The sequence below is a fragment of the Drosophila santomea genome, chromosome 3R (assembly GCF_016746245.2).
Source record: "Drosophila santomea strain STO CAGO 1482 chromosome 3R, Prin_Dsan_1.1, whole genome shotgun sequence".
NCBI lineage: Eukaryota > Metazoa > Arthropoda > Insecta > Diptera > Drosophilidae > Drosophila > Drosophila santomea.
Genome location: NC_053019.2, coordinates 8508844 through 8529655, shown reverse-complemented (window position 1 = coordinate 8529655; position 20812 = coordinate 8508844). Strand labels below are relative to the sequence as shown.

Genomic DNA, 20812 nt, shown 5'->3' with positions numbered 1-20812 from the left:
GCTTCTGATTGGTGGTTGAATACGTACATGCCGAAGGAATGCACTTCTCTTGATATTAATTCCATGTAAATTTCATTTAAATGCCGTTTTTCCTCATTAAAAACTTTCCAATAATTGATATTTATGGCTGAAATTAATTTCGATCGGAGTCAAGGGTGAGGATGATTTAAGTCCTCTGATCTTATCGCAAATTAGATTTTGCATATCCCCTTAGATTAAAGCCAGAGCCAGAAGGATCTGCAGATCCTTGCTCATTTGAGCGAAGTTAAGTTGGCCATTTGCCCTTTGTACCGGATGAACTCTTGGCTTGTGGCCGCCGCAAGCGAAAGATGTTTATCGAGGAAGGAGTCCCTGCCGCATTGTCCTCATCTGAGCTAACGATCCCTAGTTTCTGGTTTTGTTCCTGGCCTCTTATCTCAGCTTGTGGCTTTGTAGCATCTTTTTTTCTTTCTGTTTCATTGTTTGCGAATAGCCAAAAAAAAAATGTAGCAGAAGTGTGGGTGGAGGTGAAGCGGCGAGTCCTGGCCACTTTGTGTCCTGGGAGTTCTTCAAATAGTTCAATTGCCCGTCTGCTGACCATTTGAAAGGTGTAATTTTGGTCCTGTTAGGGTCCCTTGTCATATGTTCTCGGAGCAGCTGCCTTCGCCATCCACCTTTCCCAGCTATTGACTCACCTTTGACCCCCCAACTCCGATTGATCAGCAGGACACGCGTATGGCACGCTTTCACAATACATATTTTGGGCTTTTACCACTGCCCCAACTCAATCGGCAATTATCAATGAAAGCTAAGTCTAGAGAATTATGTGCACTTGGAAATTAAAACAATTATTTTTTAATATATAGAAAAAACATAAATATATAAGAAGTTTTTAAGACAAACATAGATTACATAGTTTTGAGGAATTGAAGCTTAAATATATTAGAAATTAGAATATTCATTGGAAATTTGATTATTACTTTACGTTAAAGGGTCTGTGACCTAGTGGTATTGCTACATTAAACGACTTTCATTTATTTTTCCTCAGTGTATGTATAAATAATAGTCGCTTGGGCACATGTACATATATCCCACAGGGCTAAGCAACGCCATAAATAGGGTATTTATGTTTAACCACCACCCCGACTTCGCCATTTTGGGATGGGGATGTGATACGGATTTTGGTGTGGGTTACGGATTGAGTTTTTGGTTCCAACGGTGCACGATTCGGTGGCCATTTTTAGCGGCAGTGCCACTAAAAATAACAGAAAACCAAAATAGCAAATATTGAAAAGGGGAAAGGGGTTAACAAGGGTTTCCACTCACCCAAAAATATATATAAGTATATACGTTATTACTCAGGGGGTAACAAACATGTTGTGGGTGTTTGGTTGATTGGAACGCGTCCGGGGTGTCCAATGGCCACATGCAGGATCCGATGCGATCCAATGATTAGCAATCCAGCAATCCACCCCCGCAAAGTCAGCATCCTTCGACGAGCTGTTGATTGCATCAGTAAAAGCCGGCGCCCACATTCAGGCATCGAAACTCTCCGGCTACTTTTTTCCACAACTTTACGCATTTTAATTATGAAAATCGCCAGGGCCGGGATGGGATCAGTGCCGGGTACCCGGATCAAGAGACCCGAGCCAGCATCTGTGTGTGGGTTAATTATGAGCGGCGATCCTTTCGATGTCTCAAGCGTGACGTCATGTGCGAGCCACCTTAAGGATTTGTTGAACCCCCGATAATTTATTTCTGTAAACAGCATTTCGCTGGAATTGTGCCCAGTATGGCAGTGTGAGGGAGCGCATCCTTTCACCTCGTCCAACAGCTGACCAGCGTTCGTCCTGCGAGATTGAGGTGGGTGTAGCGAATCCTTAAGTGGTCAACGCCGCTAACGAGCACTAAGGATGAGCTGACCATCTGAGTTTTGGCATTCGACCAATTTATGTGTGTTTGCAAGGCAATGAATTACGACAGATCTTCTTTTGAGACGCGTGGCCGCTTTTTTGGAGTTACTGGAAGTACTACTGAAGATACATACGTTCTTATTTAATTATTATTGTTATAATATCATTTAATAAAATTAGTCTATATTATTTTATGTGCAGTGCACGATAACCAGATATTCAGATCTAAATGCATCTGAGACCTACTGAGTCCGTAAAGTTTGATAAAGCATTATAATTTTGGTTCTATCCTTAAATACGTTTCAAAGGAATGCACATTTAAAAGCAAGCCCAACCCCAACTAAAACAGCCATTCAACTGCCATTATGCATGCCCACCATGATAGTTAATCATTCTAGTCGAGAACAATTCCACTCAGCCACAAAATTCCAAATGCAATTCAAAGGCAAAAACCAAAACTAATTGCACTGAATCAGTTGATGAATATGCAAAACTGTAGAAAATTAAAGCCGTGTTGAGCACATCTATAAGATAATAATGATGTTGATGGTGCTGGTGGTGGTGGTGGGGTTTATCGTATAAACTGAATAGAAATGGAGATCCATGAAGGAAACACCGGTCCATAGGGAAATAAACAAAGCGGATAACTAAGGAAAACTCGCGACAGCAAACAGCGAAAGTAACAAAACAATTTTTACAGTTCGGCAAACAAAATGCGTCCATCGTGTCCACTCCGCATGTAAATGGATGGGTAACAAAGAACAAAAAAAATACGAGGAGATATAGGAGAAAAACTCCGAGTGGGATGGAAAAAACATCTGCCCCTGATGGCACTTTAGTTAACGAAAAACAACAAAAGGTTAAAAATATATGCAAGCGGACTCCGGCTTCCCAATGCCCTATGCTCAATACCCAATACCAAATACCATCCAGAGTTCCATTCCATTCCCAATCCCATTCCACTCCATCGATAATGTCCAGCATCCGTTATGAAGAGACCGAAAAAAAAGAAGGAAGTTGACAACAGCGTGTGCCTCAATGCCTGTGAATGCGAGTGTGAGTGTGAGTGTGGGGGTTGCACAGATACGATACGCGTGTCCTGGGAGTCCTGCACCCTGCCTGCCACATACCATATTTGCACTATAGAAAGTCCAGCCGCTGGACTCGTTTGGTCAGTTTGCTACAAACAATGCCGCCTTTCGTGCGGGCCACTCGATTGAATTCCCGATTTTGGCATCCTTTACTTTCTGTTTGCCCTCGAAACACATCCACCAGATGCCATCGTCCTCAAGTCAACAGTGAAATCATAGATGCCTGGGAGAGTCCGAAATCCAGGAAGGGTAAACTAAAAGATTCAATCAGGGGGCACTCTTTAATTGATGGAAACAATCGTTTTCTGCGACCTCTGCTAATTCTATCTTATTAAATGTCTAACTCGCTAAAAGCTACTTATTTGTTAAATTAAAGATCGGTATAGGTTGTATTCGTAAAGCGTACGAACTCCATATAAATGCACCTTAAAGATATAAAAATCAAACACATTTCCTAGCATGGACAAGTAATCAAAATACACATAACTCATATGTATTTGACGTAGACCCTCTATTCACTTTTTTATTCATGATTTTACCCGTGAAAATGAAGGGAACCCTCCCTAATGGAGCCATCAAAACCAATCAAATTGTGGCCAAGAAGTCAAAGCAACGCCTATTACACAATCCAAATAGAGGAAATTTCACGCAAAAAATGCGATTACCACCAATAAAAATATCACACAAAAAACACTCCTTGACAACGAGCCAAAAAATCGAAACCCAAACTACCCGAAATGGAAATGCGGGGTGGGTACGGATAGCAAACCACCACCACCTCAAAGAGGGTTGCAAAAAAAAACACGAATAGAAAACAAAAATGGAAAGAACCATTTGGCAAATAGTTTCAATGGATCGATATTCAATTTTTTTTTTGCGGAGGTTGAGGGATGAACTCGACATGTGAATAAAAAACAGGTAAGGTATAGTTTTCCCACTTTTCTTTTTGTAAGAGATACTTTTTTAGCAACATGTGTTTTGTGTGCCTATGAAAAGATTTGGGATCTGGGAATCCTCTTTATTTGGTTTGGGTAAATCGACTTATTGGTCTTTTGTGCCGGGTTCGAAGTGCAAATGTCAGCTGTAGCGAGATGGAGTGTAATGTGAGCAATTAGAGGACCCCGAAGATGATGTATCAGTATCAGGACGAGCGACGAACGACGAAGGATATGGCGAGTATCATAGGTCTACAGGTGCTAAACGATACTCCCGATGCAAGTTGTCAGCACTTGAATGCTATATGCTAGATGCTAGATGGGCGGATATGGGTCTCGAGTTTCCGTTACTGGTCCACCGAGGAATCAAGTTCTTGGCAGCCCAAAGGCCTCCCTCCGCCCATTTGGCTTGTGTCCTCGATTAAGGACATCTGGCAATCGCATTGCATGATTCACTCTCATTTTCAGCTGCCCTTCCCCCCCAGTTTATTTCCCCCTTTTTCCCTGCAGGTGCTCATCCGACATCCATCAATAATTTTCAGATGTGGCAAAGTGAAGAGGCAAAAATTACTGCTTCGATTTACCAAGGGTTTGGTTTACTTGCATTTTTCAGCTGGTCATTGTGGTTGACAAAAAGGATGTCGTTTCGCTTTTCAGAACGAGGGGAACTGATTTCCCTCTTGCTTTTCTCCGGAAAAATTGCAATAATTTTTGCTCTTGCCAAAAACGAAGGGAGTAACATCTGAATAAAAGGTGTTAAAATTTCTGCTTCAATGGTGAACCCTTTTCCATTATTTGAATTTTTCTATGGTGGTTACACTGTGGTTTCCAAATGTTGCTAATTGGAACAGCTGCTTTTCATTTAATAATTTCAAAACGAAATATTATTTGACAAAATTTACAAAAATACCTAATCAATCATATATGTAGAAATACATACGATTAGTTTCCTTATATGAAAACATCTTGCATATACTAAAATCGTACATGTATCATGTAATTAGAATATAAATTAAAAATGTCGTTTTAACAGCCTTCTAGAAATTTTCCACTCACTCACCCCTTTCGTTTCACTGAACTTTCCCCCTGACGCCCTTCGCCATTTTGAAGTTTTTCCTGGTGAGGAAAACTCACCCCTTTCCTGGCTTCAACCTCCATTTTATCCCTCTTGCTCAGCCACACTTCATAACCGTTTGTTGGTTTTATTTTTAAAAGTGTCGCACTCCAGTCCCCCAAAATCTAGCCCCTCTCATCGACTTTCGGCGCAATTTAGGGGGCGTAATAAAAACAAAATGAAATTAAGGCGAGTGCACCCTTGAAAAGTGCCCGAAATGTTTTTATTTATTTTTGGATGCCTCCTAGGACGTTTCCCCCCTTTTCATCCAGAGGGGCCAATCACCGCGAAGGGATTAGAGGCTCTTTGGGCGTGTGGCACCGCAAGATCTTTGTCATTGAACTTGAAAAAGTGCCGAGGAGTCGAGAAAACGAGAAACGTGCCGCAGACAACTGGCGAGGCGACCCTTTCATCGCATTTTAGGCAATCCGACATGAATAACCCGAGTGTGTATCCAAAAATAAAGTAAACATACTCACGCCATCCGTCGGAACCCTTTTTCCCTTTGTATCTTTTTATCTCTCGCCTGTTGCATCATCGTCCTCATCATCGCCACCGCCATTGGATTGTACCCTCGTCAAGCATCGAGTACGAGCTCTCAAATTAACCACCAATAAAAAGGCAACACTTCATAAAATGTAAAAAAAGGGAAGGGAAAACAACTTCCGTTTTTTCATTGTTTTCCCCGCCGGATCCTCGATCCCTCGCCTGTTGCTCCCCTTGGATATTTTTTAGGCCATTTCGTAATCGAGGAGTCGTTAGGTAAACACCCTTAATTCGATTTTAAGCGCCACTTAACAGAAGGGCACTTTTTTTTTATCCCTGCGATATGCATATGGGGTGAGTTCTTTTTTGGGGAGGGTAAAAAACAAAGGCAGTACAAAAAAGTTGACATGGTAATTGGTGTATCGGATGCTCGAAATGAAGCCATTATTATGTAATTGACTTTATCGGAAATTGTAGGGGAGGGGAGTTTTTGGGGGGCGTGGTTTACTGTGGGAAAGGTCGGTTTTTTTCACAGGGAGTATTTTTTATTAACCTGGTGATTTGTTGTAGTGTTTTACTTGCACTCGTAATAGAGTAATAATTATCTTATATACACACATTGCATGGTAGCTCATATGCAAATTTAGCTATATATTAAAGGTAGTTTTTTTTTGAATATGATTTGTCCATTACTTATATCTATTATGTACATTTTAGGTGCTTTTTAATGCTCACCGAAAATCGAATAGCAGTAATCTTATAGAAATTCAATTTTCCCTTATTACGAATCAGTAGTAAGCAATTCCTAGATCCTTGGCATACTTCGGTCCTCATCTGCAGGCTGTGCTATTGTGAATTCTGCGCATAATGAATTCATCACATCGAATGCTGATCCTGGCTGCGATCGCAGGACTCGTCAACTGCCGAACAGAGGAGAGCCCAACAATTGAAGTGCAGCGAGCGGACGCAAATGCACAAAATTCAAATGTCATTCAAATAGCGGCTGTCAGGACAATGGCCACGCACGCGGTCAGGATCGAGGTGGGAGTAGGAGTAGCAGGAGGAGTCGGAGTCGGAGTATATGGTATATAGGCGAAAGGTGGTTGAGGTCCTGAGAAGGATATTCGAGGAGTGGGAGAGGAACCAGGCACGCCTGCATCTCATTTAGGGACTTCGGCAAATCTCTTCACTGCTGTTTCCTTCTTTTTTATGCACCTGAAAAAAAGAAGCAGGAATTGAAAAAATAATAATAATAGGTTATCAATTTATAATTAAAATTGAAAATATTTTTGTATTATTTTACTATTTTACTAATTTGTCTTGCCAGTTGAACATTTTAGTGGCTGTAGCCCCATACCTGTTCACATTTTAGCTTTCGTTTCTCTGCGTGTACGGCAATATCCTGGCACAGGATACATGTGCGTATATTGTTATTATTTTCGAGTTCCATCCGGTTTGGCCTCAGCTGACTGACAGCCAGCGGCCGACAACAACGGCTACAAAAACAATCCGCACTGAAGCCTCCAGTCAAAGGCGACGATGATGAGGACAAAATCGGACTGCCGGGTGAGGCATCAACTTCGCTTCCTTTCCGCCAAACCACAACAGATCCCCCATCGGTCCGTTCAGGTTTCCCTGCCGATAAGCGTGACATTTTCACATTGCCAGCGATCTCAATCTTAGTGCTCAATCAGAATTCAGAATTCAGATTTCCCAGTCAACCATGCGTCCCATTCATCTATTCTTTTGCAGCTTTGCCATTTCTGAGGCCAATCACACGCCGACAGGATTAGCAGAAGTGCTGTTTTTTATCTGGGCTAATTGGTCCGCTCCAGTCATTGTCCTTCTAAGCGGACAGCCATGAAATCAGAGTCCGATCATCCGATGGACCAGCTCTGAATCTCGTCCATGTCTCTAAAGATCCATTCTTACCTGGCCTTCTTTTCCAGTGGCGTGCAATTGGCGTTAAATTCGAGCTGACATTTAGCTTGAGGAGTCGAGAGAAAGGACTTTCTTCTTTGATCTTGGATTATTTTTAAATCTAAGCAGGCTCTAAGTGGCCTGCATATTATTTGGTTGATAAAAGCATGACTACTTTCAAACCCTTTGATGGAGTTCATATGCGCAGCGGTTTGATTTCAGCAGCTGCTAAGAGAGTATGTGGTACCCCCCTCCTTTTGGGGGCATTACAAATTTCCCCGGGCTGAAAAATTAAGCAAGAACTACCAGAAATTAGGGCATGACTCCATAACTCGCCAGTCGGGAGCCAGGGGCAGATGTCAAGCTGCTAAAGATCACACTAAACACAAATATCGCCCAAGGAGCTCAGCTCATTTGAATGAGGGCTCTCGGTTTTCGGGAAAGCAAACAAATTCCGATCCTCAAATCCCAAAGGAGCAGACATAAGAAAATCATTTGTTGCCGAAGGGGAAGGACTCCACGGGATCAACCCTAAGTCAAATGCCGTGCGAACGTTTGAAAAAATCTGAATGTCGCGTGTTGGCGCGTAAGATTTGTGTTTTCCGGGTTCGGCGTCTCGGAAAAATCGGGGTCACCCGAAGGATCGGGGGTCGGGGGTCGGGGGTCGAGACTCAAGGCATCATAATAGGCTCATTTCCTTGCCTGCTCCTTTGGCTCCTGATTTTCTCTGAGCCTAATGGCGTAAACATTCAAGGGGAGCGTGCGTTGCGCACGCGCAACATTGCCTCACCCTGCGACCCGAGTCCTTGATCCTTCAATTCCTTTCCCTTCGACCCAGCGACATTGTTCAATTTCCTTGAGGATTTGCGCGTCTTATGATTGATTCAGTGTTTTGTAACGATTGTTGTTCGCATGATTTCTCCACGTCCACGATCACAATCTTGTGGCATTTTGTTTGGTGCATGATGAATCTTTGATGCATTCTCGTGGGTGTAACGTTTGGTTTGGAATCCTCCATTTGACAAATACTCAATTCATCTTTCTTGCAAACGGTCGGATGAATGAAAAGCGGAGAAAAGCTGAAGCGAATGAAAAAGTGTCTTAGAATGATGCATGGAAAATTATGAATAATGCCCCGAATTTACCACATAACATTTACGTATATACCTTCTTTACAAAAAAAGTAAAAATTAAACTAATAATGAAGTATATTCAATTTTGGATTAAACTTCAAGGCATATTTTATATAACTTAAAAATTATTAGGAGAAATATGTCCTTATTTTCATTGTCGCATCCATCGCGAACACACGACATTGCAGCAGCGGCAACACATGATGCATGTGGCACATTTAGCACCTCCAATTCATAATGAATGAGTTAAGAGCATCAACAAACGAAGCACGAACATATAGGCGTGGGACTACCGAACATCGTACCTCGACACGGCTATGGATTGGGATTGGGATTCGGAATCTGGGTTGCCGTCGGAGGTGCTTGTTTGCCACGCCCGCATCTAGCAGGACATGTGTTAATCAAGCGGCAGCCTCAGCAGCGCATAACTCAGTTGCAGATGGACTAATTTTGGTGTAAGTCGGGTAATAAAGGAGGGACAAACCCAACACAGCTGCCCGAAGGACTAAAAATAGTTGGTGGCAAGGTGCAGGCTGCCTTACAATTTATGTGACAGAATTCTCATGTTTGCGCTTAATTTTTGTTTAATTTTTATGGGCGCCAAAAGAGGAGACCTCTGCTGCTGGGATGCTAACAGAAATACCCGGCCAATTTTTGCCATTTATACTGGCCGTATTCAGTTTGGAACAATGAGCTGGACAAAGAAGGTAACATGAGCTAAAAAACCAATAGAAGTAACAAAAATGTGACAGGCAATCGGAAGAAGACAAACAAATGGAGAATCCAGAGAAAAGCGCAATTGTTGCAGGATGACAATTGAATGCAATCCGGAAATGTCCTGCGTGGACAAGGATCGATGGCCATCGCCCAAGTGGATTTCCTTTGCCCACTCAAAAAGTGAGTAAAAGAGAGTTATACTCAAAAGAGAAAATCTATAGCTAACTGGATCCTCAAAGAACATAAATCCACCCCTATTTTAAAACTCAACTCACTTTGAGTTGAGATCGCTGCAGATCGAGTGAATATCTTTTGAGATACTTTTCCTTTGATTTCAAAACCCCAGGAGTTTTCCGCATTGGGCCAAACTTGACCTCTAAGACGACCTCAAAGATGCGAGTTGAGGAAGCGCGCGCGTTGCTCCTTTTGTGTCCTTTGCTCGCATCCTTCGGGTCATCTTCTGACCTTTTCCTTATTTTTTTGGCACCCGCTTGCCCTTTGTCCTTCGCCTTCGGGATCGTTGACAAAAGAGCTGGGGCATTGCAATAAATGTGATAAAGATTGTTTTTTGTCTTTCTGTGCAATTGCTTGGACACCGTGCCATAAATTGCCCGTAGACCGGTGATCACTGACCTTTGATCTGGGCTATCGTTGATCATCGACTAAAGGTTTTGGTTTGCACGGAAATGCCTTGAATGATGCCTTAATTGTGGGACATGCAGCTGGAACCGTCGGGTTCCATTGAACTGACCCTCAATTGTGGGTGTTTAACGTATGTTTTGCGCGACTTTAGGCGTAGTCTTATAATTTCTACACATGTAACACCCTAATTTATTGCATGTGTGTAGAAGAAATCTCGTCGATGGTTTGATAGAAGTAGTAACTCATTTTTACTTTTCTAGAACATCTCGCATTGCACCACTGTCAAACTTTAGAGAACCCCCACGAAATCTAGTGAAACTAATTACTCGTGTCAATTTAAATTATATTTTACACCATAAGTTTATTTTCTTTGACAGATATGGTGAGTTATTAGTAGAACTCGAACGTTACTGGTGGTAAGTTCAATGAAGATCAGCACGAAAATTATTGGAATTATATTTTTAGCAAGACTTCTTAACGAAGTTGGTACGTACTACTTATCCATCCATGTTTATAGCGATGGTTAAACAATCTTGTTCTCGATAAAGACGGAAAAGGAGAAATTTCAGATCTGGTAAGGTTAAACCTAGAACATATTCTAATTGCAATATTAAATATATATTTACAGGAATCTCTGGCTAAGACCGATGCTAAGTACACTGCCTTACTGAAAGAGATAAATGCCACTTTTCACAACAGACCGACGCACATAAAGAAAAATGCGGAATTCGAGAAGAATTTCCAAACCGTTTTAATTGCTTTGAACTTAAGCATGTACGACATAGCGACCAAAATTGATATCTACACTGATTTTACAGTTTATAATCAAATCCGAGTAGAACTCGAAAGGAAAATATTCAAAAAGATACAAGTGGCGGAGAGACTTTTAAAGCTGGAAAACCTTTTACCAAAGTGTCGTACCTTTTTTGGGGATCAGCAATCGCTACTTGTCAGAGGTTTCTATCAATCGAACCTAATGAAATTGGAAATATTGCATGATCCGAGTCCAGAGTGTGAAAATATTGAACTGCAGCGAATTTTCATCGTGCCAACTTCAACAACTCCAAAGCCACATAACTATGATATAGACATTGTAAAAACTTTGGTCAAATATCATACGCGTCCATGGGGAAATAAGACATATAAGGAGTTCGACGAAAAAATATGGATCCTTTTTATGGCCATAAACAGCGAAGAGCAAAAATTTAAAAAGGATGCATTAGCCACATTCAATAAATATGACGAACATCGCGCAATATTGGACAAAGCTTTGGCCTTCCGCATTGGGGAATTTACAAAGCAAATACCGAATGAAAAAAATCCATGCAAGGTACACCTTATTCGCTTAAAAAAAGAATTAGGACGTGCAATGTTTGCAGCCATTAAGAAAAAGCACGACATTTTAGTCGAATCGAATTATGTAAGGTCTTGCCTTAATAATAATAGGAAATTTTATAAAGGCACATATGCTTTGAATTAACATTGCAGATTTCAGATTCGTTTTATTTCACATGTGCTGGCTTAGTTTTAAAATAGGAATCGTGTGTTAAAAACAATACACTTAAGAACTTACGGGTTTCAATACTAAAATATAATTTTTAGACTTCGTTCTAACCAAAAACTCTTTCAGTAACTAGTTAATTTTTACAGACTACCATTTTTTATTTACAGACTTATTTATTTTTGGTTGCCTGGACTGGCTGACAACTGCTTTCTTATGCGAGCTTGCGCCTCAACTGGCCAGTTCTTTAGTTCTTCCTTGCCACAAGGCAAGCAAAAAGAGGCTGTGTAGTAAAAACTGCAGCCAGGATCCTTGCACACTGACTTGGAGCAGGTGGAGCACTTAGTGCCCAGTGTGATATAGTATTCCGGCTGTGTCTGCCAACGAGGTGGAGGTGGCTGGAAGGGATCTCGCATCACATAGTTATCCTCGGGGTACTCAACTCCTAGAGCAAAAGGCGGTTTCCGTCCAAAATAATGTACCATCTCGTGCATTTCACAGCCAGAGCAGTTGAACTCGATGCGTGCTATTCGTTCATCTGCCTCCTCGGGATCAATAGGCTTCTTTTCCTCTTCGGGAAGCTGTAATCGTTTAATTTCCTCTGCCTCATTGTCCAGGACGAAGTCCTCATCGTCATCCATGATTGAGATTTTCTAAAAGACCAATAGAAAAACATAGAACTGGGCATCTTTTACGAAGACTAGTTACATTTACTACACTTATAACAATGGTATAATAAGAAATAGTTGGTCAATTCAGTTCGTAGGTCATTCAGCGAACGCCATGCGACGCTTTCCAGGCAGATCCTCTGGCCACCATTCCGGACGTTCCACAAAACAACGCTCGCCATCGATCATAAGCTCCGGACGGCCGTTGAGAACCTTCTCGATTCGCAACAGTGCAACACCATGCTTGTGCGCAAAACCAAAGACGCGTCCTAGTTTCGCTCCAGCAACAGAAGTTACGTCCTGGTTGGAACCCAAATCAATAGGAGCCGTCAACCGGATGGGCATGTATCTCTTGCGGATCACTCCCGAATGATGGACGCGGGCGGTCAACTCCTGGCCGACATAGCAGCCCTTTTGGAAGCTCACGCCATGTAGGTAATCTGCATTTGCTTCGAGAGGAAAACATTTGCCCGGAGGCAGTTCCGAGCAGCCCTCACCCACTCCCTGCTTGTAGCGAAGAAGCTGATAATTATTATCGGGAGAGGCTGGTGTGGCGGTCCCAAAGTCGACAAAACATTTCGACAGCTTGGCCCAGTCCATGTCGGTAGGAGCCAGGATGCGTGTGCCAAGGACGGGCAGCCTCGGGTCGAGGGACACAAATAAGTCCGGATGTGGATTGGGTACAGCCTCCGAAGCGTCCTTAAGGTTGAACATCACCCAAGTGGTATACTCATCGTCCACACTGTCGACCTCAATGCGCCTGCGAACGCGGTAAGTGCGGAGGTGGCGTCGGAAGTCCGAGGAAGCCTCCCGATCGCACTCAATTAGGATGGTTTCCGGGTTGTTGGTGCGGTACAAGATTGTGTCGTACAGCAGCCTGCCCGCCTTGTTGAGGAAGTGGGCGTACATTGAGGCAGGTCCCCCCGGTGAACGAATCCGGGCCACATCGTTGGTCGAGAGACCCTGCAAGAATGGCACCACCTCGGCCCCGTGGACGCGGATGAGTTCCCGGTTGCCCAGTGGCTCCAATGTAAAATTGCGCTGACTTAGGCCCACCGGACGGGCGTACGGAATCCTCATCTCGTGGATATTACGTATGTGCTGGCGCACGGCGCGCAGAAACCACGGATTCGAACATCTATTCATGCTGCAAAATGGAGGCATCTGTTGCCTGCAATTGGTACTGGAAATGCCAAAGGAAATCGCTCTTACCTTGTGCAGGAAATTTGACTTAATTTATTTGATCGATCTAGCAGCAGAAACTTAAATTTGGTACTCAAAACAAAGTCGAGCAAGAGACTGATTTTTTGGCACCCGGTTCATAACATTTGGATTTGACAGTTCGTTGGAGATGAGAGATTGATCACTTTTAAACGTGACACGAATTGAGGTGCATAATAAATATATATATCACAATACACATTGTTGGTGCTCTTACAGTGGCCCGTGCAACAAAATTATTAAGTAATGTGCATGCTTAAAATTTCATTTACTTTAAGAGTTTCAATTGTAATGCCTTTTTTAATAATCATATTAAATTTATTAACTGTAATAATTTCACGGCACTTACCGACTTTTGCTTGTAGCCATAAAACTGTGTCACGCTCCCATCCCCAATCAGCTGTTCCTTATCGTGACTCCACATCATCTTGTTTTGCCTGGCCTATTTTAGCACATTATACACGGAAAATCGGTATTTCGTGGCGCTGAGGGCGCAGCCACTCTGCTGGAAACACAAGAAATTTTGTTTTAAACAAAACAAAATGAGTCAATATAGCCACGTTAAGTATACACAATCGCCGACGCCTTCGGTGGTTTCTGGCTACTCGAGTGCCTCGCGGCTCCATTCACCTCTTCCGCCGCCCGCCAACCACCGGAGGGACTGCCTCTCGGCGACCACTAAGAGCTACAAATACCTGCGACGTCTGCTTAAATTCAATCAGATGGACTTCGAGTTTGCCCTGTGGCAGATGCTCTATCTATTTGTGGCGCCACAGAAGGTGTACCGGAACTTCAACTACCGGAAACAGACCAAGTCACAGTTTGCCCGCGACGATCCGGCCTTTCTGGTGCTCCTGGTCGTCTGTCTATGTGGTGAGTTCTAACGCACAAACTTTCACACACCTCCGCGGAGGAGATCCCATCCATCTTCATCGGTTATCATCTTGTTCTACATCTACAGACAGGAAATTGATCAGCACTTCTTTCTCTACTGTCTATACCAAACGGTTTTCTGTTTGGGAAAAGTAACTTATTTCATCAGTGTCCAATAAGATTTCTATTGCCTTATATGGCAATATACACCCTTTGAAAAAATCAAGGACACACCGATAATTTATTAATCTTTCAACAGTCACTTCCCTGGGCTTTGCGTATGTGCTGGGATTGTCCTTCTGGCAGAGCATCTCGTTCATCTTCTACGTGGTCTTTGTGGACTGTATTTTCGTGGGCATCATAATAGCGTCGTTCTTCTGGGCGGTGACGAATCGGTATCTGCGCACAAATAGTCTGGAGCCGGATATCGAGTGGGGCTATGCCTTCGATGTCCATCTAAACGCCTTCTTTCCGCCACTGATGCTGCTGCACTTCATCCAGCTGTTCTTCTACAACTGGCTAATCAGCCAAACGTGGTTCATCTCGCGGTTTCTGGGCAACACCTTTTGGTTGATGGGCATGGGCTACTATGTGTACATCACGTTTCTGGGATACAATTGTAAGTTATATCATGCATTAACAAGTTCTCTAAATAATGTTTTCCTCCTGCAGGCATTCCGCATCTGAAAAACACCCGCATCATTCTCATCGCCCTGCCCATCATCTTTCTGCTGTTTCTGGTCGTCACAATTATTGGTTGGAACGCAACGATATCCTTTGTCAATTTCTACAAGTATCGCGTATATTAGTACTTTAACGTGCGTTGTAAATTATTCTGCGTTTAGTTGCTAAGCCACTATATTTCACTTATGACTAATAAACTAATTAATTTAGCGTTATCCAAACCTTATAATTGCAATCTTACGTTTTGATAAAGTAGAAGGCATAGAATGGTGATAAACTCTAAAACCTTTATCTTTCAACATTTTTCGGTATTTTTATTCTACAAAATGGACAACAAATGCAATTACGCCAGCTGCTTGGGCTTAATGAAAGTGCGCTTGCGCTTGTTGCGTTTTCGCTGCAGCTCCAGTGTGTGCAATTCCGTGTGCACCTCGGCGAAGATCTCCGTTTGCTCCTCCTCGGGAATCGAGCTGCGGTAGTCCTTCATCATGTCGTACTTCTCCCATGGCTTCTGCATCTTGGCCGCCGACAGGCGATGCTTGTCTTTCAGATACTCATCGATGTTGGCTACACCACGCAGATTCTGTCGCTCCCAACGCTCCAGCCATGGACGCGGACGGAGCACCACCTTAATGTCGTTGACAGGCACCGGAGCACCCTCCTCGAGCGGTTCTGCTTCCATGTTCTCGTCGAAAGTACTGTACTCCGGAAGAGCGTCCCGTAGGTAGAGGAGACTGTCATCCAGTCGCTTCTCTAGCCGCAAAACCTCGATCTTCTGAATGGTAGGATCGTACAGCTCGTAGACCACCTCCATGCCTTGGTGATCGATCACGTTGCGAAGGATAAATCGAGCGCGCAGTCCACAGCGATCCCTATTGATACAAATGCCCACAAATCGACTGGTTTTTCCGGCTGCATGGGGATCGGAACTGGTCACCGCGAGGACAGATCCAACATAGAACTCGGGCAGATCAATCTGTTTGCGACGATCCAGCATGTCCAGTCGCTCCAGTTTTTCGCGCACAAGGTTGCGCCACTCCACCTTCGGATCGGGCAGGAATTCTGGGTAAACAAACCGATAATTTGCCGGAATGATGGGCTTCCGGTTCACTGGTGGAGTCGACGTGGTTGGCGGAGCCTCTTTTTTCTGTTCCTCCTGATTTTCAATTGCATGTTCCGCAGTTTTGGTGGAGAAGGTGACTGAAAATACGTGTCCTGAATGTGTGGCACTAGGTAAAATGTCTGTCCTTACCAATCCGCTTGTAGACACACTGCTGCGTCAATCTATTCAGCATAACTCTTGTGCTTAAGTTCATTTTTAATGGCTTTCGGGATTCGCTGAAACAAATGAATGTTTAGATAATCATGCCGCACGATTAACAGCTGGCACCAGCGATGGCGATAGCATAGTTATCGATAGTTTTTCTAATTGGAAGGTAACTGCCAACTTGTTAGTTTTTACCTCGGAATTAAATTAAATAATAATCTAAAACACATTTTTTATTTTAAAATTGTAACAATATGCCTTAGCATAAACCACAGCTAATATATTTGATTCCTTCTTATAACTATACATTTTGTTCCCAACGCAAACCAAAAGTAAAGCCATAGCAAACAAGGGTAAAGCCACTCCACAGCAAACCAAAAGCAAATCGACCCGCCATTTCACCTCTATAAAATAAGTTTGCTTGATTCGAAAACAGAAAACCAAATAATATAGTTCGGCTTATATGTTTTTATTAAAGATATTTTATTTTCATGATGTTAAGGATCAAATCAGCGAAAGTAATTAACAATCTTAGAGGGAATGGTGGGGGTAATAGTAGAAGTAAGTAGTAACTGGGGGAATTCCTGTAGGCGGTAAATGAATGTAGCCAGATGACGACCGTTTGAGTCTCGTCCCTTAATCCTTGAGGATCTCGTTGACGGCGTTGACGACGTGGCGGGCGGAGATGCCGAACATATCGATGAGGACTGACGGAGGACCCGAGCGTGGAACTGTGGGCACGTACAAATGCTTGACCACGAAGTTGCGCTCGCCAGCCAGGGCACTCAGCACAGCTTCGCCCAGACCACCTTGCCTATAACGAGTCAAATAAAATCCGAGTTAGCAACGGATTACTATTGAAAGACTGCAAAGAACACTTACTGGTAGTGATCCTCCACGACGACCACACGTCCTCCGCACTGCTTGCCGTGCTCGATAATCAGCTCGGCGTCCAATGGCTTCACGGTGAAGGGATCGATCACACGGACGGTGATGCAGTTCTTCTCCAGCTGATCGGCGGCAGCCAAGCACTCGTACAAAGTGATTCCAGCTCCGATCAGGAGCACCTCGTCGGAGCTCTTTTGGCGCACCACCTTTCCGCGGCCAATGGTGAAGGGTTCCTCGTTGTCGTAGATCACGCAGGTGTTGGGTCGGGACGTACGGATGAAGCAGACACCCTTGGTGTTGGCGGCCAGTTCGACGGCACGCTCCGTGCTGACGGCATCAGAGGGATAGAAGATGGTGCTGCCCGGGATGGTGCGGAACATGGCAATGTCCTCTAGACCCATCTGGGAGGGACCATCCTCACCGATACTGCAGCCGCAGTGAGAGCCCACAAAGTTAACGTTCGTCTGTGAGATGGCGCCCATACGGATCTGATCGAAGGCACGGGTGAAGAAGGTGGCAAAGGTGGACACAAAGGCGACTGTGCGGCGACGGCAGGCGGCTCCAACGGCCACTCCCACAAGATTCTGCTCGGCGATGAAGCACTCAATGTAGCGCTGCGGGTCGAGGTTCTTCAGCTTGTCGGAGAAAGTAGAGTTCTTGGTGTCTCCGTCCAGGGCAACCACACGCTGGTTATTCTGGCCAATCTTGGCCAGAGCTGTACCATACGCCAGTCGGGTGGCAATGGAATCACCCAGCTTGTAGGCGGGTGGCGAGCTCAACTTAATGTTGCTGATGTCGACATCGGGAGCAGCACCAGTCTTGGACACCGGCTTGGGGGCCAGTTTAACATCCTTGTTGACAATCAGTCCCTGCAGATGCTTTACCACTTCGGCGGCCTTGTCGCCCAGTGGCTTGCCGTGCCAGTTGTCCAAATCCTCGATATTGGGGAAGTCCTTGCCCTTGAAGGTCTTTGCAATGATGGCGGTGGGCTTGTTCTTGGTGATCGCAGCACAATGGAAGGCCTTAGTCAACTCCTCAACATCGTGACCATCGACAACGACAGCGTTGAAGCCGAAGGCCTCCAGGCGATCCCGGTAAACATCCAGCTTATGCTGCAGGGAGGTGGCCTCCGACTGACCCAAGCGGTTCACATCGAAGATCACGCAAAGGTTGTCCAGTTTGTAGTGGCCGGCAAAGTGCAGCGACTCCCAAATGGAACCCTCGGCGGACTCACCATCACCAACGACCACGTAGGTGCGATAGTCGGCCTTGTCGAAGTTCTTGCCCACATAGGCCATTCCAGCGCCGACGGCGACACCCTGTCCCAGGGATCCTGTGCCCACATCGATGAAGTTCAGACGAGGCGTCGGGTGACCCTCCAGATCGCTGTCGATCTTGCGCAGGTTGTTCAGATCCTCGATCGGGAAGAGACCGGCCTCAGCCCAAGCGGCATACAGAATGGGGGCGGCGTGTCCCTTGGACAGGATGAAGCGATCGCTGGAGGGATCGCGCGGGTGCTTCAAGTTCAGGCGCAGCTGCTGGAAGAACAGCACGGACATGATCTCGGCGATCGAGGCACATGATGTGGGATGGCTATAAAGGGGAAGAGTGGGCCAAATATTAGATTGTAAAATAACATTGTGTTTGTAGTTCTAGGTTAAGGTAGGTGTCTATGAAACTAGAAGTCGACCTTAACGTAGGTAAGTGAAGGCCGATGTATAAAGGAAAAGTATAACTAAAAACTTTGTTTAATAAATGAAATCCATTTGTCTATTACAGCTTATCTTCAAAGCCCCTATTCCCCCCTTTTTAAAAGAAGACTTCTGGAGTATCCAATTGCAAAGTATATGTAAATAAGATAGGGTGGATTCTCAGAATTCAGTGTTCCCATGCGATCGTGTTCCGACAAAAAACAAAAATTCCGAAAAAAATCTGCAGAATCGCAGATCTGGCACAACTCCAACCGCAAAAACACGCAACCCTAGACAAAAAGGGGGGCTCGTCTTACCCCAGACGTATAAATAAACCAAATCACGTATGTACATAAGTAAATACTTATGCATGTACTGGTGTGAATTTTATGTTTGTCCAGATGTGAGTATACATGTATGTACATACATAAATCGCAATTCCTCACCGGTTTCTGTCCCTTGAACTTTTCTGATCCCCAAAAAACCTAAACAACAGCCTTCAAAACGAGATTCTTGGGTTACACGATGGTGTTGCATGGTGATCTGTGTTGATCACGTGTTTCTAGATAGTTCCCAAGAGCGTCCCCATTTCCTGCAACCATATCAAGAACTAATGAAGGTGATACCGAGTGTTAGCAGTGACCCGGCCCGCTTATTTTATCAGTTTTCAGTGATTTTCGATTATCATGCGGGGAACACACTTGAGCTGGTCACCTCTAATCGGTCATATCGTGGCCAGTGAGTAACCAATCGCGGCTTATCTCGTCGCCAGAGGTCACATTTAGAGCAAACAGAACAGATCTTATCTGGAAACGTTACAAAAAAAAAAAAAAATGGAAAAACTACTAATGGAGGCGATAAAAGTGTATTCCTTATCAGCATACTAACTTTTTTATTTACTGTTGCAGTAATAATTTGATCGCGTCTATCCGAGATATAATTACATTAAAAGCCATAAGGTCGTAAATCTCAAGTGTAGGGGATCATTTCATTACTATTCCTATCCCTCTCATTCGATTCCCGTCACAAGCTGTGCTTTCCAACACTTGCATGTACATACATATGTACATATATTAAATGCCGCTTTTTGATATCTAAGTATGTTTGTTTGTACGCCATTTGGCTTTGTGTGTGTTTTCGGCGTTTTGAACGCCACGCACAAAACTAAAGCAAAAGAAATTAAAAAGCAGTAAGAGAAAAAGCTAATTTTTCAAGGTTGTCTAAGGTCAAAAAATATTAGCTCACAATTTAAGGTATGTAGGTGAACGCGGCTTATCACTGAGCACGCAAACAGGGCAACAAATTCGCGAATTCACTAAAGCTATTGGACAACACGTGGCTTGGCAGCTGAATCTCAGGAGCAGAAGGGTGTTACTAAAGGAACCGGTCTCCCTATATCTAACATCTTACATAGATACATAACTATTTGCGTAAGAGTTTCAACAATAAATAATAATAAACTAATTCTTAGCCCCCTTTCAAAACTTTTTCGCAGCCACCCTTGAAATGGAGGGGGTCACCTTTGAAGCAACAAGTGCAAGGTGCACAACTTTTAAAATTCGCAGCTATGTACATATGTACACACAAATATATGGAAATATGCACACTTTAATTTGCTAATGGGCTCTTAGTTATATTCGATAGCTTACCCCGATTTGGAGGCCTGGGTGGCGTTGATGGAGTGAATACGCAGCTTCTGGGCCAGATCTTTCAGATCCTGGACAGTCTTGGCTTCGGGCTTGTGGTACGACATCTTGCGAATACGAATGTGAATTGGATCCGAACAAATGCGGTTTTTAATAAGTTGCACAACAACACTCGAAAGTTTCGGATTCGTTAGCCAAAGGGTGACTCCTCTATGTTTGCAAAAGACAGACAAGAGTATCGACGTGGTGGATGAGTAGCTGGAATCGGAGTTGTCAACGGACCACTGCTGCCGGCTTCTGGAAACGAACTGCTCTCGTCGCCGGCACCTCGGTCGCTTTTACGCTGTGGGGGCTCAATCTTGGGGAGCGGACTCGCAAAGTATCGGTATCGTTATCGTCTATGTGGAGTCGGACTGCTCTGGTCGCGCTTCAATCGTCGGCGC

At 44.0% G+C, this 20812-nt stretch overlaps 6 protein-coding genes across 7 annotated transcripts; 2 read left to right on the top strand and 4 right to left on the bottom strand.

Annotated features, from left to right (window-relative positions):
• The first annotated feature begins 10338 nt into the window (after window positions 1–10338).
• On the top strand, window positions 10339–11412 carry LOC120451697. The gene is made up of 3 exons (XM_039635592.1): window positions 10339–10416; window positions 10479–10504; window positions 10559–11412. The coding sequence occupies exons 1-3, from the start codon at window positions 10356–10358 to the stop codon at window positions 11408–11410; spliced, it is 939 nt and encodes a 312-aa protein (XP_039491526.1). The 5' UTR covers window positions 10339–10355; the 3' UTR covers window positions 11411–11412.
• On the bottom strand, window positions 11407–12072 carry LOC120451700 (cysteine-rich DPF motif domain-containing protein 1). The gene has a single exon (XM_039635595.2). The coding sequence runs from the start codon at window positions 12070–12072 to the stop codon at window positions 11608–11610; it is 465 nt and encodes a 154-aa protein (XP_039491529.1). The 3' UTR covers window positions 11407–11607.
• A 48-nt stretch (window positions 12073–12120) lies between these two features.
• LOC120451696 (putative transferase CAF17 homolog, mitochondrial) lies at window positions 12121–13450 on the bottom strand. Of its 2 annotated transcripts, none has more exons than XM_039635591.2 (2): window positions 13312–13450; window positions 12121–13246 (listed from the first exon to the last, which is right to left on the bottom strand). In XM_039635591.2, exon 2 carries the CDS (start codon window positions 13243–13245, stop codon window positions 12199–12201), a length of 1047 nt encoding a protein of 348 aa, XP_039491525.1. In that variant the 5' UTR covers window position 13246; window positions 13312–13450; the 3' UTR covers window positions 12121–12198. The 2 variants fall into 2 exon arrangements, with proteins under 2 accessions (XP_039491525.1, XP_039491523.1); XM_039635589.2 differs by having other exon boundaries at window positions 12121–13263; window positions 13312–13440.
• A 300-nt stretch (window positions 13451–13750) lies between these two features.
• LOC120451699 (protein unc-50 homolog) lies at window positions 13751–15098 on the top strand. The gene is made up of 3 exons (XM_039635594.2): window positions 13751–14193; window positions 14453–14812; window positions 14866–15098. The coding sequence occupies exons 1-3, from the start codon at window positions 13863–13865 to the stop codon at window positions 15000–15002; spliced, it is 828 nt and encodes a 275-aa protein (XP_039491528.1). The 5' UTR covers window positions 13751–13862; the 3' UTR covers window positions 15003–15098.
• A 52-nt stretch (window positions 15099–15150) lies between these two features.
• On the bottom strand, window positions 15151–16272 carry LOC120451698 (39S ribosomal protein L19, mitochondrial). Its single transcript, XM_039635593.1, has 2 exons — window positions 16130–16272; window positions 15151–16077 (listed from the first exon to the last, which is right to left on the bottom strand). Exons 1-2 carry the CDS (start codon window positions 16191–16193, stop codon window positions 15221–15223), a joined length of 921 nt encoding a protein of 306 aa, XP_039491527.1. The 5' UTR covers window positions 16194–16272; the 3' UTR covers window positions 15151–15220.
• Window positions 16273–16597: 325 nt separating this feature from the next.
• LOC120452812 (transketolase-like protein 2) lies at window positions 16598–20682 on the bottom strand. Its single transcript, XM_039637215.2, has 3 exons — window positions 20373–20682; window positions 17027–18625; window positions 16598–16958 (listed from the first exon to the last, which is right to left on the bottom strand). The coding sequence occupies exons 1-3, from the start codon at window positions 20474–20476 to the stop codon at window positions 16781–16783; spliced, it is 1881 nt and encodes a 626-aa protein (XP_039493149.1). The 5' UTR covers window positions 20477–20682; the 3' UTR covers window positions 16598–16780.
• Between the last annotated feature and the right edge of the window lie 130 nt (window positions 20683–20812).